This window comes from Lycium ferocissimum, chromosome 11, assembly GCF_029784015.1.
Source record: "Lycium ferocissimum isolate CSIRO_LF1 chromosome 11, AGI_CSIRO_Lferr_CH_V1, whole genome shotgun sequence".
NCBI lineage: Eukaryota > Viridiplantae > Streptophyta > Magnoliopsida > Solanales > Solanaceae > Lycium > Lycium ferocissimum.
Genome location: NC_081352.1, coordinates 45848850 through 45866997, shown reverse-complemented (window position 1 = coordinate 45866997; position 18148 = coordinate 45848850). Strand labels below are relative to the sequence as shown.

The 18148-nt window shown below is 37.1% G+C and overlaps 2 protein-coding genes across 2 annotated transcripts; one reads left to right on the top strand and one right to left on the bottom strand.

Annotated features, from left to right (window-relative positions):
- Positions 1 to 6873: 6873 nt before the first annotated feature.
- LOC132038406 (uncharacterized) lies at positions 6874 to 7997 on the top strand. The gene is made up of 2 exons (XM_059429080.1): positions 6874 to 7047; positions 7395 to 7997. The coding sequence occupies exons 1-2, from the start codon at positions 6874 to 6876 to the stop codon at positions 7995 to 7997; spliced, it is 777 nt and encodes a 258-aa protein (XP_059285063.1).
- A 788-nt stretch (positions 7998 to 8785) lies between these two features.
- LOC132036185 (DNA repair protein RAD16-like) lies at positions 8786 to 17475 on the bottom strand. Its single transcript, XM_059426451.1, has 16 exons — positions 17342 to 17475; positions 16980 to 17050; positions 15297 to 16382; positions 14535 to 14657; positions 14383 to 14456; positions 14175 to 14238; positions 13927 to 14073; positions 13756 to 13841; positions 13231 to 13300; positions 12153 to 12275; positions 11663 to 11893; positions 10761 to 10865; positions 10513 to 10665; positions 10190 to 10278; positions 10038 to 10118; positions 8786 to 9044 (listed from the first exon to the last, which is right to left on the bottom strand). The coding sequence occupies exons 3-16, from the start codon at positions 16341 to 16343 to the stop codon at positions 8972 to 8974; spliced, it is 2466 nt and encodes an 821-aa protein (XP_059282434.1). The 5' UTR covers positions 16344 to 16382; positions 16980 to 17050; positions 17342 to 17475; the 3' UTR covers positions 8786 to 8971.
- Positions 17476 to 18148: the final 673 nt, after the last annotated feature.

The following is an 18148-nucleotide window of genomic DNA, read 5'->3' as shown; positions in this document are numbered from 1 at the left end:
TTGGATTGAGGAACCAGATCCCTCCAAGGTCCCCACATCTATCAACTTCTCAATGGACAATAGAGAATTAACCACAATCTCTTCCTCCTCGCTAGCTAAAATGTTGGATACATCCCTCTTTTTTTAAATGATATTTCCCTCAAAAAGGTGATCGACAGAGGACTCAGATTGTCCTTTGTCAGACACACCACCCCTTTTCTCATTTAAGGAATCAGAAATACCTGGTATGTGATCGTTTTTCTTATCCACAACCTTTTCTGTCACCTTTTCATGTTCCTTCATCCCAATATCGGAATTGTCTGATGTAGTGATCGGATTACCAACCTCCGTCAGCTTGGGCATCTAAAAATACTTGCATTGATTTTTACTTGAAACTTTGTCATCACCTTGGTTAACTTCAAGATCAACTGTACCACCGGAGGGTTTCACAAGAATATCGTCCGGTCATTATCGTTCAGAACATGGGTTTCTTTGATATTGTAACACTGAGGTTTTGGCACAAGGCTTCCTGGTGAATGATTCTCTTGCCGACGAAAAGGGATAGAAATGGCTGATAATGATGGTAACGAATGGATATTTAGGTTAGCGAGAGATGGAGACTTGGGTGGTGGCATAGTAGGGAGTTTTTCAGAAAGGGTTGGCGTTTTTAAATGTGAAACACAGGGATTTAGGCTAAGATGAGTTGGGTGTAGTGAATTTGAACTCAGACATGCTAGAATTTTAGTAGGGAGATAATCAGAGGTAAGGTTTTGATACTCAAATTCAGCAGTGAGAATAGAAATGTCAAACAGTTTCTATCTTGGAGAGAGAGATGGAAGAGGCTAAATCTTTTAGAAAGAGGAAGAGTGATTCTTGAGAATAGAAGTGGAGTGACACGTGGGCATACGAGAGTGTCTGGGAAAGGGGTTTGTCATATTTTATTTTTTTGAAAGGTTGAACGGGAAAGGTCATAATGAGATGGCAATCCAGCTATTTTAATAAAACATAATGCACAGCCGAAAATACTAACCTCAGTCAAGGAACCAAGTCCCTTAACTTACTTTGAAAAAAGGGGCATGATCTCTGAAGTATGCAATAATACTTAGCCCTGTAGTTTTTTTTTTTTTTTATTTGACATGCGTGTATACCTGTAACAGTAGAGTTGAGTTAGATATCAGATAGAAACGCTTTTTTTGGCATATACCTGTTCTCTAATCATAGCCAAGACGGTGATTAAAACTTGTAAGAAGTCATTCACAGAATTTGATCAAACTCAGCTTCAAACAATTTCTGTTCAAAAGGACCCCTGCACAGTACTTTGGTGAAGATGTCTTCTACCTAAACCTTTGCTTTTCAAAGCTTCATATATCTCAACCCCTTTTTGATATCATCACACCCATCATTTCCACAGCAATACTCAGGGGAGTACCCCTAGCCTTGCCACATTCCTCACTGTGGGCCACTCTCCTGGTTCTATTTTTTTTTTTTTTTTTTTTTTTTTTTTTTTTTTTAGGAACCACGTTCCACACTTGCTTCTCCAAACTCAATAGACTTTCTTTTGCATCGAACTTGCCCCCGCCTTCTTTTTCATTTTTAGGACCAAGTCATTTTCAACCAATGGCTCTCAAAGAGGTCAGCTTGTGCATTCTTGCATTTGAGAAATTCATAGATACTTTTCTTAAGCGGAAACCTGATCATGCACTTCCTTTCCTTTTCTTCAAGCATCGAACACTTGTGATCAAAGAACTTGACTGTTGGCATCCCACTAATCAGTTCCTTCACACGCATCTTGTCAAGCAAAGAAGGAAGGCCTGCAAGCTTCATCCGTTTGTATCCTAATTCTTCATCATCATCCACAATTTGAGAGACACTTATCAGGTTGTGCCTCAATACAGTACACATCTTCAATTATAAGGGAGAGTATCTGGCCAGATTTGCTAATGCCAAGAATATACCATTTCTTGGTATTTCTTAAAAACAAAACATACTCCCTCCTTGGTAGACCTCGAGTGAGGGGAAATCACTCATTCGTTCAGTTGCATGCTTCGAGCAGTCCCTATTCATGTATTATTTTGACTGTGTTCTCTTACTCAAGCCTGTCAACTGGATCACTGACTAGTTTTAGGAACCCAAACCAGCTTGGGTCCCTTAGAGTGATGGAAAGGATGAATCAAACTTCTTTTTTCCAATTCAGGCAAGCCCGTTTTTCTTTTGCGGGGACCAGGTCCCTTAACTCTTGATTTCCTTTCTATAAACTCTTATTTCTCTGAAGAGCTTGAAATTTGGCTTTGCATGCATCTTTTTAATGGCTGGTTTGAGCACAGTAAGTGCATAGCCAATTTTCAGATGTGGTGGCATACTTCTTTATGGGGATTATAAGAAGATTTAGCCTTTTTAAATCCAATACCTTCCCCACCTCCTGTGTTGCTCTTGTATATAGAGGTGACTACCTATGAGGACCAGGTCCATTAAAGTGACTTATCCAGATCAGTTTTTGTCACGACCCAACCGGAGGGCCATGACGGATAACCGGAACTAACCTACCGAGCATCATCTAACCTGTGTCATATAAATGTATCTCGGTGGATCACACGATTATCTCATAACTACCATACTTTATACGAGCACGAATACTCGAAGAACAACTCATCAATAGGATTTTCAATAATTATGCCCATTTATATATATACAAGCCAACAAGGCTACAAAAATGACATACAAGATATACACTGATAGGGTCATGAAACATCTAACTATACGCACATGTCTACGAGCCTCTAAAGGAGTAGGTAACATTATAAAGACAGGACAGGACCCCATCGTGCCCGAAAATATACACAAAAGGAATATACCAATAAACTGTGGCTCTGAAGTAAGTGGAGCGCTCCTGTACAATCGCTAACAAATCACCTAGGGTCCGATCCGTCTCCTTGCTTACCTGCAGGCATAAACGCAGCGTCCACAAACAAAAGGACGTCAGTACGAACAATGCACTGAGTATGTAAGCCATAAATAGTAACATGATAAAAACATAAAGGATAGCATAAGATAGAAGGACCATTTATACCTCTTGAGTCGTTCCGCATGCTTATTTAACCTTTTCTTAAAGAAGTCATTTCCTACATATACATATACATATAATGGTGCCGTATCCGATCATATAGATTCGGCGTTATCCGTATCCGGCCGTAATAAGGCTCAGCATTGTCCGTATCCGGTAATAACAAGACTCGGCGGTATCCGTATCCGGCTATAACAAGGCTCGGCGGTATACGTATCCGGCCATAACAAGGATCGGCATCACAATATAGATACATGCAAATAGGATCTACATAAATATCCAAGAGAAATATTATAACACTATCGAGGTGGCATAAAGTCGGTAAACCCCTAATTCTATTATGGAATCGTCATCATCATTATCTTCATTGTCATCATCACTATTATCATCTCTATGAAGGGCTTGGCTTTTATCGATGACATCTTAAGAATCTTGAAAATCATAAGTTCTAGCATTTCTAGGAATAGGACACATCAGACATCTTAGATGGATCCGCAATAAGGGAGTTATGCCTTTACCTCACCTTGAAGGAACAATTACATAAGATGAGATCAACAATAAGGAATACAATTGGTAATCTTGTGACAAGCTCAATGGTATCATGAGAACATTAAGAACTTTAAGCTTTGGCCTTTCTAGAATTGAAATCATTATCATCATCATCATTCTATCTCACTTTGAGGAGCAATAGCATAAGATAAGGCCAATCGTAATGAATGAAATGAAGAATCATATGGTAAGCTCAATCATATCATGAGATCATCTAAACTCTAGACTTTGGTTCCGTTACACATGGAGTCATCATAAGAGTTTTGAGAATTAAGGACCTCTAGCGTTTCTAGGAGTAAGGGTAACGTGGATAGCATATATGGGATCATAACAGAGGAATCATGCTTTTTGAAAGAAAGAGTTGGCTTTACATACCTTGTCTCCTTAGTACACGGATCCCACAAATCCTTGTACGCTCTATGAATGATTATCTACAGTAAACGAAGTATCCGTATCAACGATGGGTTCATAACTTATAAAAGAACTCATTTAGACATTTTGTCGAACATTTTATGTGCATGAGATTCGTGTAGCTTGTTTTCCTCAATCCTATACTGGTTCCTTTTTCATCTTCACAACTCACTTAACAATCCAACAACTTCATATTATAACTTTAATTGCACAAACCAGCCCAACAACATCACAACCATACCAAGTCTAGAACAATTCATACTCAAGCATAGCTAGGAACAAGTTCTAGCACAACTTAAACATTGCTTTCACAATTTCTCCTTCCCATAAGTTATGTAAATGCCAAATAATACTATAAACATGAAGATGGAGTGATAATCTTACCTTCAATCACAAGGATCACTCTAAGTTCGAAATTCCTTCACCTTCAAGAAGTCACCAAATTCAACACCACAAGAGGAAGAACAATCTAATGATGATCATGGAATTCTTCATGTTAGAATCACTTGGTTTGCCCTTGATTTTGGTCTTAGATTATAAGAAGACTTATTGAAAGAGTTTTTAGAAGTTTCTAGGTCCAAAAATGGTGAAAATAATGATTTAGGGTCGAACTTGGTCTATTTATAGTAGTCTAAAAAATTCTGGACCGACACAATATGCTGCGGAGTTGCGGGGTCGTAAAGCGCGCTTTGCGAGCCGCATGTTGTGTCGCAGGCCTCGCGACATCACCAAAAATTCACTGTCACACTTTTCTGCGCAACTGCGTCTCCGCAAAGCATGCTTTGCTGCCTGCATGTTGCGCTATGAGAGCCACATAATGTGACACTTTGTCAAATTTTTGCTGAAACTTAATTCTGATGATCCGATAAGTCTTAAACCTTCTCGAGGCTTACTAAACATGGTTTTACTCTCTTATATACCCAAGATGGACATATCCATCCTTATGATCTTAAAATTTTTGTCCTACTTTCCAAGACTAGGACAACTAGCACTCGGCGAAACTCAACGTACAAAAATGCGAGGTGTAACAGTTTTTACCCTTTTTAAATCTTCTTGAAGTTGTTTGTTCCTTTCAAGTTCAGCAATAATATTCATCTTGGTCTTGTTGAGTTCCTTCTCAAGCTCAAGTTGAACCTTACTAGCTTCTTCCTTTCGTCTAGAGGGAGTGTTCATCCATTTTTTAATTTGACTTTTTAACAAAGAGTTTTCTCTGGACAGCACGTCCACCTGTTCCTTCATATCTTCATTAGTGTTTACCAAGTCATCATTTTCTTGCTCTATTTCACCAAATTCTTCAATTAACACATTCTTTTCTTTAATGAGGCAGTGGTGTGCCTCAATTGGCATAGTTGCTAATGACATCAATTTTTTATGAGAGTAATTTTTCAGATTTTTCTGAACATCAAGAAAACTTACCTCATCCTGTTCACTATCATTATCAGTATCAGATTTTGCCATGAGTGCATAGATTGACTCATGTTCTGAAGGTTCAAAGTCAACAGCCATCATTGATGCATCACCTTAGTCATCTCTATCTTCAGATTTACTTGAAGAGTCTCCCCAGGCAACCTAATTTTGCTTCGCCAAGTTGTCAGTTGCGTCGTTCTTTTTGAATTTTTCATCATGAACCTTGTTCCTCTTTGCTATTTTGCCGGAGTTATTCTTGTAATAATCCTGCTTTTGGAGAGGGCATTCTTTGATGAAGTGTCCAGCCTTGCCACACTTGTGACAACAGTGATATCCTTTGAGATTTCTCTGGACCCTCTTTTGAAATCTTTGAGTGAGTACTCTAGATACTAAATGTGGTTAGCATGTCAATCTTGGACTACTTTATTTGACTGGTTCCCTCATAAGCAATCTAGAGAGCTTCCCAGATCTCTTTTGCAGTTTCACAAGATGAGATGTGCTTGTACTCTTCTGATCCAATACCACAAATAAGGATTTTCTTGGCTCTGAACTCTTTTTTCACAGCTTTTCTGTCAGCATCACTGTGTTTCTTCCTTATTTTTGGATCTGTCGCAGTGCCAGCCTCATAAATCTTCATTGAACCATGAGGACTATCACAAAATGTCCCACAACTCAGGATCCTCAGCCATGATAAAATCATGCATTCTTGCCTTCCACCATCCGTAGTATTTTCCATCAAATCTCGATGATCTTATGATAGATTGTCCTTCTTCTAGGTTTGGTGAACTAGCTATAAGAAGGATCCTTTCTAGGTGTTAACCTTTTAGAAAGAACCTGCTCTGATACCAATTGATAGAATATATGAGTCCATCAAATAGTGTAGAGAACCTAGTTCCTTATTTGTTCCCTTAAGTAAAGACAGAAGGTACATAACACAAGATATTAACGTGAAAAACTCCTTACTCAAGGGATTAAAAACCACGACCTACCGGAGTAGGATTTCCTAACTTCACTAACTAAGCAACTTCATATTACAACCTATTGCAACCTAGGAATTAAACTCTTAATCCCTCACCCCTTACAACAACTCTATTGTAAGACCTTTACAATAACTCTATTGCAAAGAAAAAAACTTAACTAAATCTAGCCAAGAACCCAAACAAACCTTGACTAACTCTAGCCAAGTGAACAAACTCTGAATGGTTGTAAATTTGTCCTAATATTACACTTCTTTAAAGCCGTGTAAGAATAAAAGTTAAGAACAAAAGACAAAGACTCGACAAACCTAAGGACTAAAGATATCTTCAGTGGTTGGGAACTGGTCCTTATGTTTGTTGGAGCTTAGTTCTTGAAAGCACCTTAAGAGGCGGTTGCTTGCATTTTGAGATGTATAAAATTTTCTGATTTGCAAAGTGTTGGGGTTTCTCTTGCATCATGTTGTTTATATATGAGAGACAAGTGTTGAGATGAAAGGGACATTGCATTATCCACTAGCATGCTACAGCTGTGCTGCTGCACTGTCCAGTCGGTACAGCGGCAGCAGCTTTACAATTATAGAGTTGACCGAGCAACAGCTAGGGGACCTGATTCCATCTGGTCCCTCTGAAAGCGTATCTGGTCCCTATCCAGCTCCTCATCTGGTCCCTTCATAAACATATCTTGCAGCTTGTGTGATGAGGCTGATAGCATCCGGTTCTTCAGCAGAGAATGTCATCCCAGCAGTACGTGATGTATTGTAAGATTAACCAAGTCATCAAGTGAATCTTATCACAGGGTATCATATCTCATCATTCTCCCTATCGAGTGAACCTGCCCGCATCTGGTTCCTCGAATAAGGTTAATCACACAGCAAGGTATCATGAGTGAGGACACCTGATCCCATTTGGTTCATCCCATAAGGTTTGTCATTTTCAAGTATTATAACACGTGGTACCACTCAAATGAGGTTTGCCAAATCATCAAAATATAAGTTATCATAATTCATCAGAATGACATTTTGAGAGAGATTTTGGAGTTGAAAAAGTCAGGGATGTTGAAGCAGAAGGTGATAGAGGATAAAGATCATGATGAGGGAGATTTGAAGAGGATGAAAACAAATTTTGAGGATTTGTGTGATGAGGATAAAATTTTGGTGTTCTACAACAAGTTGTTGAATGAGTGGAATCAAGAACTTGATCACGAGACTGATAACCGGAAGGAAGATCAGGGGGAATCTATTTCGATGGTTGCTACTTTTATGCAGCGTGCTAGGGACTTGAATCCGTTATTCAATCTGTGCAGGAAAAGGTTACTTGCTAATGACATTAGGAGAGCACTAGTTGTGATGGTTGAATGTTGTATGAATAGGGAATATAGTGCTGCAATGGATCAATACGTTGATAAGATAGCAATTGGTAATGCACCTTGGCCTATTGGGGTTACTATGGTTGGTGTTCATGAACGATCAACTCGTGAGAAGATTCACACAAACAGTGTTGCTCATATCATGAACGATGTGACGACTGGGAGATTCAGCATTCCGTTAGAAGACTGGTCACATTCTGCCAACGACTCCACCCACTATGCCATCCAAGTCTGTGGAGTTCAATAGCCTTGCAAATGGTAGTGAACCTCAGAGGAAAGGCTTCCAATAATGCCTGCATAAAGGGACATCTATAGTTTAATTTGCCTTTGAATTTTTTTTATTTTTTTTTATGCACGCTATTCTTCATGACACTGACAAAAGTGGTTTAATTCTCTTTTTGAAGTTGAAAATTCGCCTATTCAAAGTTCTTATATCAATTTGGTTCTTTATTTTCTTTTGAAATAATGTATGGAACTTGCAAAATCAATTGCTGTACTTAACATGAAAAAGTTTGTCCAGATATGTTGCTGTTATACGAAAGTAATTTACAAAGGATCACTGAGTCTTAACTGTGTTAATATTTGTGCAAGGTTTCCCTAATACAAGGGTTAAATGTTTAATTTAAAAATACCTGGCTATCTTTCATATACAGGGGTGTTTGAGGGAAATTTACTTATACTTCTTATGCTACTAGTTGATAGCGTAATGTCATCGATGTACCTCATATTATTTGTATCGGATGTTGCACGAGTGAATATTGTGTATCATAGAGGGAAAGCACACAAGAAGGAAAATTAGGAAAATATAATAACAGAGAATAATAGAAGGATTTGTCGAGAATGCTTAAAATCTACCGATGTACCAAGGGTCAAGCCAATGCTCAGCCTTGCGAGGGTGGCGGAGTTTTTACATAAATATGAGATGCTTATAACTTTTCCAAAAATAACTTGAAAGACGCCATCTCTCTATGGTGCTAACTGATCCTATTACAGCATGAGAACATCAAAACAAATAAGATCATAAGCTAATCATGGTGATGCAAAAGCAACATTCCCTGGACAAACCAAAAGCAGTATAGCCTTTCTACCGGCTAAGTTCAAGTATATATAGAATAAAGCATGGGCAGCAGACGACTAGCCTATTTACAAACTTTGTGATAGAAGCTAATCAAAATACAAGTGAATCTGCTTCCTAAACTGAAGAACAAAATATTAACTAATTTAAGTCGCAAACAAGAATTTCAAGTCTGCTTCTGTTAGCTTTCCAAACGCCTCTGAAGAGCCACCAATCGTCCTGCAATCACAGATGAAACTTAAGTAAGTCAAGGAGAAAAAGAAGGGAAGAAAAGTTTTGGAGAGTGTGTTTGGGGGTGAGGAGAGTAGAGAAGGGAACAAGAAAGCAAAAAGTAAACTGTTTTACTTCTGTTGGGTTTCCAGATGGCATGGCATGAGAAATTGGCTACTGAGGAAAAATCAATAATTTTGGAGTACTCAAGATGTTGAAAATGGCATTATAAGAAATTCTGGCATGTAACCTAATGTTGCTCAGCTAGGAAAGCAAGTTAGGCACTTGTGTAACTTGTCCAGATACTGAAGCAAGAAGCTAGTGAGCAATGCAGTGGGAGATTCAAAAAAATACTAGAGTAATACAGTTTGGAATTGAACCTATGAATTAGAGCCCCTTTACCATTACAGTAAAAAAAAAAAATCTTATGACAAGGGGAGTCACTAGTTTATATATAACCAGAAAACCTCATTTTTCCTTAATTGTCCGTACAATTTTCCAACAACGGTGATTCAATTGAACCTCCTTAAAACCTAGCTCCGCCCGCAGAGCAAGGACGAAAGTGGGCCAGGTTTCAGCCACATTGTATGGGCCTTCCTCTACTTAGATTTAAATTGATGAGAGTGACATCTCTCATAATTACTCTACTTCAAGGAAATCATATATGAAGTAGGCAGTTGAATCAATACACCGAGAGAGTCAAGAACAATGAGGATAAGTAGGATGAGCTGCAATCTTGCAAATACACAAAGTGGAAGGGGAACGGGAAGCTACTTGCATATGTATTTGAACCCTCGACCTACATGGTGGAAGATGTGATGCTCACCAAATGTGGCACCTAATAGTTATAGAATTTAGAAGAAAATTACTTCCATCTCCATAATTTCTCGAGACTTCTCCAAGTAAGAACACATTCGAAAATCACTTCAACTTTCAACTCATCCCCTATTTCTCATCAGAATACATATACAACCATCTACTATAAGAATAAAATTCACTTACCCTTCAAAAACAAGGTCCTTCTTCTCCTGCAACTTTAAGATCTTCTCTTCAATTGTATTTTCGATCACAAATCTCACAATCCTAGAAATGAGAAGAAAAAAAAAATAAGCTCCACTCAATGACATGAAGAGTAAAAGAAGCACAAAACAGACCTGACAGGTTTATATTGCCCTATTCGATGGATTCTATCTTGGGCTTGTCGCTCCACAGCAGGATTCCACCAAGGATCCATCATGAAAACCTGGCATAGGCAAAGAGAAGCCAACTATCAGACATGAATTGTGCTCTTATTCAACAGTAGACACATGATAATGGTATTTAAGCTGGTTCTTTAAGTGCACAGACAAGTGAAGTCAGAATATGTTAAATAAAGCAAATAACAGGAGTTATGAAGTGTGATAGGAATAAAACAGCCTTTGGAATTTGGAAAAAGTTACCACAGCCGGTGTCGGCAAAAATGATAGAGGCATCTTACCTGTGATGCAACTGTAAGATTGAGTGCAACACTTCCAGCTTTCAAGCTCATAAGCAATATCCTGCAATCTGGATCGGCAGTAAATGTGGTAACGGCTGCAGCTCTTGCATCCATAGACATGGATCCAACTAATTGAACACAATTGATGCCCGACTGAAAAATACACAAGGCAAGCTCTTCTTGTTAGACATATTGAAAAAGAAAGGAAGGGAAAGTAGGAAGGGAGCAAAGCTATCTTTATATCTTACCTTCCGAAGGGAATAGTGTATCAGATCCAAAAAAGATGTGAACTGGCTGAAAACAATTCCTTTTGCAGAACCATCTCTTTCAATCATGAACCTAATTTCTTCCCGCTAGAATCAATAAAACAAGCAATGAGATCCACTCATGTACTTCACGCACAGCCTATCACCTTGAATCTCAAGATGGGATCTTTGTATTAAATACAACGCTTAAGGTGTCAATTTAATTTCACTATAATACATGGAAATGGAAGAAACATAAATTAAAGTTCGAAAAGTTAGTCTAATTAAGAAAATATCACATCAAAGTTAAATTTTAATTTTTGAGTGAAATAAATGTTTGAAAATTGTACAGTTGAATAATACTACTATTGAATTCATGTCAACATTCTAGTATAGTCTCAATTTGAAAAGAGTGTCACATAAACTGAAATGAAGAGAATGTGAAAATAAAGGTGCTGTAACTTTATTATGCACAATAAATAATAGAAGACTTCAAGAACAATCTGACTGGAACATGATAAGAATGAGATTCCTTCACTTTTCCGCACTTCAAATTGGGAAAATATTTAATCCATAAGCTTCAACATATTTCCAGGTTGGAATGCTACTAAATTAACAAGAATATGTTGGTTTGCTTCAATGCCAAAGCACATACATCAAGGTACATTATAATAAACTGATTCCAGTAATCATCATAAGCTGATTCCAGTAATCTTTTTTGATCGGTAGCTAATTCCAGTAATTAAGATTCCATGTAAGTCTTAGAATCATAAGTAATGGCTCGATGCCTGTACCGGATGTGGCATGACACCAACTTGCTCCCTTTGTGGGAAGGGAAAAACCATAATGCACAGGAAAAAAGCAACTTGAGGAAAATATAACAAAAGGAGAAGGTAATTGCATACCAATGCATCTATTTTAGTGCTGGACTGGAATGCATCGAGCTGAATTCTGTTCAGTATACTTGAGGACTTAAACCCTTTGAGAGTCGGTTTAGAATTCTGACCCGCCTTCTCATTATTTGCAGTGAAGTCAACTGTAAGTAGTTCAGAACACAAAGGGCATGGCACTTGTCCAACACTTGCAGCAAAGTCCATCAAACACGTCTTGCAAAAGACATGCATGCAAGAAGTAACCTGCAACAATCAAAAGAGAATGCACAGATCAAAAAAAGGACTTTCCAATGGATAAGGACATTTGGCATGCCATCGGAAGAGTTAAATAAAGTGTTTTAAGGTACACTGGGAAAAGACTTCCCCAGATATTCATGAACTTCAAGAGGTTTTGGGGGAAATGGAAACAACATATGGAGCAGCTGAACTTCCACTTCCGCTTTTTTTTTTTTTTTTTTTTTTTTGGGCAGGGTGGGGTGGGAATAGGTGTGCTTAAACTCACAACTGGATCATCCATTGTATCATGACATAAGCCACAAGGTTGATCAGCATTTCCAGAGTCCAGGTTCCCACTTTTAGCCAAAGCAGTACTAGAGGATACCACAAGGTAAGGATGATCAACTGCCTGTCGATCAAAAGAAAGACATCAATCAGACGTTTAGCACAACAAAACATGGCTGAAGATGGATCAGTAATAAAATACACACATGCATATTATAGATAATCAAATTGCTTACTTTATTACAACTTGTTTGAACTGTTATTTTATTGCTAGCTTTTTTATTCAAGAGACATGTCTAAAAGATGCAAAAAGAAAAGTTAATAATTACTGCATGTACCAAGTGACAGAAAACTAAATGTATACCTGGGGCTAAGCATGATAAAGAGGGGCAGGTACTTCAAAATTATGTTCATAAAAGAGATAGCACAGGAAAACTTAAGAACTCTGCCATGAGAAAATGATTAAGCATAGGAGTATGCTTAAATAACCTTTAGGGCTCATCTAGTAAGCTGGATTACACATCAGATAAGTTCTGCAATTCAATCTATGCTCCAGTCTACACCTTGGTTGAGTGCAGATTAATTTTGTGGTTCCAAAATACCCTTAACCAAATTTTATTGACTATCCATTAAGCTATCATACAAATAACATTCAAACATTCAAAGTTATAAATTCAAAAATTTAACCAAAAAAAAAAAACATTGTAATACCAGAAAGGTTATAAAATTACAACAGAAAATAGTATAGGGAAAAGATGAGGTGAATTTAAAGTTGCAGAATATTAAAAAGAATATGTGAAGATAGAGAGCTTGCACAACATCTGTCTATGTATTTTATAAGAAATAAGTTGAAGTAAAATGAAAAGACTAAGGAAAAGTAGCTGAATGTGAAAACATTTGCAAGGAAAGAAAATCAGCTAGAGATTTCACCACAAAACTAGAGAATGGTAGATCAAATTGTGAGGGAGGTAATAAGTAGTCAATCAGAATGAACAAGAATGTGAATGAAGGTGTACATTACAATTATCAAGAACATTTTGGTTCCATGCATGTTAAGCAAGTATCCATCATCTTTGTACCTGCCGTAGGCGCGTGAGAATCTCAAAAATGTGTGCAAAGTTATTCATCAATGTTCCAGCTTGAACATAACTGCACAGAAACACATAACGAGGAAAAATATAATTAGAGCTAAAACTGTCCTTGCTCTCTTGTTAACCTTTTGGCAAGGTAAAAATAACAAGGGAAGAAATTCATGGTGACGAAGAGATGAGGAGGGAGAAGGGAGAACGGTTAGAAGAAGAAATGAGAAAGGAAGAATTAATTAAAAAAAAAAAAAAATACAGAGAGAGAGAGAGAACGAGAGAAATGCAGTCAGATAGTAGCATAATTCATGACCTAACACATTGGAAGGGAAATGAAAGCACATGATCTTAATCATTCAATATTCCAAGAAATGAAGCCAATATGTTCCAGAAAGTCTCAAGACCAAGCAATCATAGGAAACATACTCCATGAGAGTAGTTAATACATAAGACAAGAATGCAAAGTCAAGAGCCCCCCTCATTATACAAAATCAATAGGGATATATAGGATAGATGGCATACGTATTAAATTGTGCCTGGCCTTTATTGTACAATGACATGTAGTAGTCTTCTTCTTTGACATCCAAAGAATCTTTTCTCAAAGTAACCTGTGGCCATATACAAGTAAAAGAATAAGCTGGAGAGAAGATTATCAAATTGAAGTAGACTACATTAGTGCCCGACAAAACTTACAATCTTTTGAGGAAGTGCAAGATCTGCAGCTCTTCCTTTTTTGCTTCGTCTTAATAGGATACAATTTAGAATTTTGTGCTTCAAAAGAACCATCGCATCTCGACCATTCCCATAACTCCCTCCATGTGTCATAGGTGTAGTAATGTACTAGAAAGAGTAGATGCATCAACCTCACCATATCAGCAATAAATTTATTTTTGGCAATAAGAGCAAGCCACAAAAGTTTGAATAATCAATTAGTAACTTACTCTATTCCACCAGCAAAAGTGCCGGTTAGATGTGTGAGGGCACTGTGGGCACTCAGTTGTAGAGCTGGAAGACATAAAAGTTATGATAGATAACAGACCACATGAGCGAAGAGCAAAATGAGGAAGAGATAAAATATAAACCAAATTTAGAGCCCCATATATCTTTAACCCTAGGGGGTAGGTACAAAGATACAAGAAGCTTTACTACCTGTGGTCAAGTGTTCTGCAATCACAATCCTTGCAAAAGTAAAAAGAGTAGGGTACTATTTGTAGGAAACGGACCTGTGCAAAAGTAAAGCATTTAATTAATCTCATAACACAAACATCTGGAAGACATTAACCTGCAAAAGTTGAACTTACAAGTGAATACAAGTCTCCAACAAGATTCTGAATTGGAGTACCACTTAAGGCCCACTTATAAGAAGACTCCAAACTAAGAGTAGCTTTTGTTGTGTTGCTGCGCCTATCTTTTACATAATGTGCCTGTTTCAGATAAGTGAAATGAGTTGAAACATTGAAGACAAAAGATTTTGTATCACATGCAATTAATGAATTCTCAACGCAGTGAGATGATAGGGACAGGCACCCACAACAAATCAAACACAACAGCATTCAGTAGGAAACAGAGAGAACAGAATGTTCAGATCCATTACAAGGATAGAAGATAGAGCTCAAACCAGAATTGCAGATAAAATTTCACATGAGAAACAATTGAACAGAACAATGAGCATCAGGACAAGGATAAATATGTTCTTTCATACCACTAATTAAAGGTTATTGACCTAAACCATGGTAGAGGTAGGTAGGTAATTTATCTATATAACTCAGCAGTTATCATAGTGTTCCTGGGTAAACCATAAGATTTTTCACATTCTAGCTCCTCAAGATATCACTACAGATCTCTATGTTTCTAACTCTTAAGCATCTGTGAATAACTTGATCATCCGTGATAAAACTGGTATTTATATCAAATGAATCATTAGGAAACCAACCACATTCACTCCAAGCTATTGCTAACAAATAAAAACTATGAGAAAATGATAATTGAAGAAAGTAAAACATGATAATTGAAGAAAGCAACACCCTATACATGTATGCATGATATGTAAATCCACGACTTACCTCATCCAAGATGATACGAGCCCAGTTCACTGAATGCAAAATTGATTTCCTCTGTGGCAAATCTTGACTTGTACTGGCTGAATTATCAATAGAACCATCATTGTTCCCTTCTTCTGTCATTCTCCTACGCTTCCTACAACCTGCTTTCTTCATATCAGTCTTTGACTCAGTAGAACCTGATTTCTGCACATTAGTCTCTGACGCCATAGAGTCTGTCGTCTGCATATTAGTCTCTAACTCCGTAGAATCTGTTTTCTGCTCCAACAATTCTACGTCAAGTTCTAACTTCTTCCTCCGATTCTTTGGCGCATCTGGTCCACAAAACCGCTTCAGGTGCATGGACAACTTCTCTTCATAATATGATTTGCCACACCACTCGCACTTTTGTTTTGGCGGCATCACATTTTTCCTATATTCAGCCTCAACAGTGGAGTACGTAGTGATGACAAAATCATATTCTTCAATATTGTGGTTAAGCTTCTTTCTGTTGGAACCGTGGTAAACAAGAATTTTGTTGCTTCCTTCAATGGTGCAGCGATTTATCTCATTTAGCCACTGCTGGACAGCAACCACCGGACATATTATAAGGTTTCCCTTTGCTAATGGGAGTTTCTGGGAAGTATTGGGAGAAGAAGAAAATATACTGGAATCTTTCTGTAATTTGCGTTTAGCAAGAACAAGCGCTATCGCTTGTATAGTTTTTCCCATTCCCATCTCGTCAGCGAGAATACCCCCTTTTGCTTCAGATTCTTCTTGATTAAGTGCCCAAAACAACCACTCCTTCTGGTACCTGAACAATGGCACAATCATATCCGATGACGGCTCTGCTATTTCGCAAATTAACTCGTTCCGATCATCCAAATCCAAATCCAAGTTATGATCTCTGTAGTTTTCGTCAAGCCAACTATCGTTTTGTTCTTCCCATTTCTCCCACATTAATACTGGTCTTTCCTCTTGTTTCTTCACTCGGTCTTTTTTCCTTCCTCCTATCCGTGCCTTCAATGCGAGATAATGATAGTCTCTCTCTTTATCAATAACCGCATTCATCTTCTTCTTTTTTTTCTTTTACCAAATTGAAATCTTCAACTGCATGGACAATTAATCAAAATAGAAACATTACATAACTAAACAACAAAATTAACAATGCAAAGCATGTCATGTTCATATACAGGATAATAGTAGCCTCTAGGCGCCATGCATCACCCAAACAAAGGTCATAACAATTAGTACTCCATAAAACACGTGTGCATTTTCATTAAGGCTACACTATATATGGAACTCTGTCAAAGATACATTATGACAGAAAATTTACACTAAGCTAGCGTTTATGTCATGGATTTTGGATCAAATTTTGAAAATTTAACTTCAAATATCTATCTGACCATGAAATTTGATCTTATTTTGAAAATTTATCTTCAAATATCTGTTTGACCATGAAATTTGATCAGATTTTGAAAATTCATCTTCAAATAATTTCAAGTTCCAAAAACTGTCTCAGACCAGTTTTTGGGGGAAATTTCACTTCCACTCACATAACTTCAAATATTTTTCCAACTAAAATGCATGTCCAAACACAACTTTCAAATTCCGAAAATCACAAACTTCAAAAACTCAAATTTTCAAGTTTCAAATTTTAACTTCAATATCTATGACAAAACAGGAGCTTATAAGAACCACAAATACCTTTGTTATTTGAGCTTGTGTTTAGCACGATCGTCAGAATTCTCCAGGTATTGAGTACGTACTTTGATCACCTAATTTTAATTCCAAAAAGTGAGTTACAAAAACATCAAAACTTTAGATATAGGTGCATAACACATCTTAACTCATCGAAACACTTCATATCACACAAAAACAAAAAAAAAATCGGGAAACACATAATTTACAGTCAACTAGCAGAACTACTGATATATATTTCGATCATAACTAGACTTCTAAACAATAACAATGTCAGATAAAATTGAACTAAGAGACTCTATTTTAGAACCACAATTTAAATTACCTGCTATTACCTGCTACAACAAGTAAAAATAACTCTAAATTACCTGCTACAACAAGTAAAAATAACTCTAGCAGCACTTCTCTATACACAGAGAGACAGAGAAAAGGAGGGAACTGAGAAGTTAGAAAAGCGGGAAGTGTTTTGTTTTTATATGGAGAGAAATACTTAGAGAATGGCAATCGCTCTTCTTCTTTTTTTTTTTTTTTAGACACCTCAATTTATTTTAATTTTGAGAATGCATATTTAGACAAAGCTAAATTTAAATTGTCTAGATATACATTTTTAAAGTTGGGTGTCTAGGGAGCCAAATTAAATTAAGTTGAAGTATCTAGATATGCATTCTCATAGTTTAAGTGCTTAATTGTCAGTTAAAGCCAAGTTCAGGTCCATCGAGGTATTATATTTTTTTCACTAGTGACAGAGAGTACACCAGCCTATGCATGATGTATAAACTCAAACAGCATACAATATCCACGTATGTGAATTGTCGTGCTGAATAAGCTAGCTTTGCCTAGGCAGTATGGTGGGACCCAATGAGAATTGTAAAAGGCGTTCAGCTTTGCATGTCAAGAATGATGCGACTTGCAAGTTTAACGCTCCGTATGAGATGTAACACAAGCAAAAATTCCATTCACTAAAAGCTTATTTTTTTAATCATCAATGTTCTAGAAGTAACAAGTTTTAGTACACGCGTACCTATATCAATGAGAATATAAATTATAGAATAAATATTAAAAGAAAAAAAAAGTAAGTTCTTGAAAATAATTAATGTTGATCATATTTATATAGATCAACAAAGGAAGAAATCTTGTCATATAGAAATTCTTGGACGTGTAATGCAAATACTAAT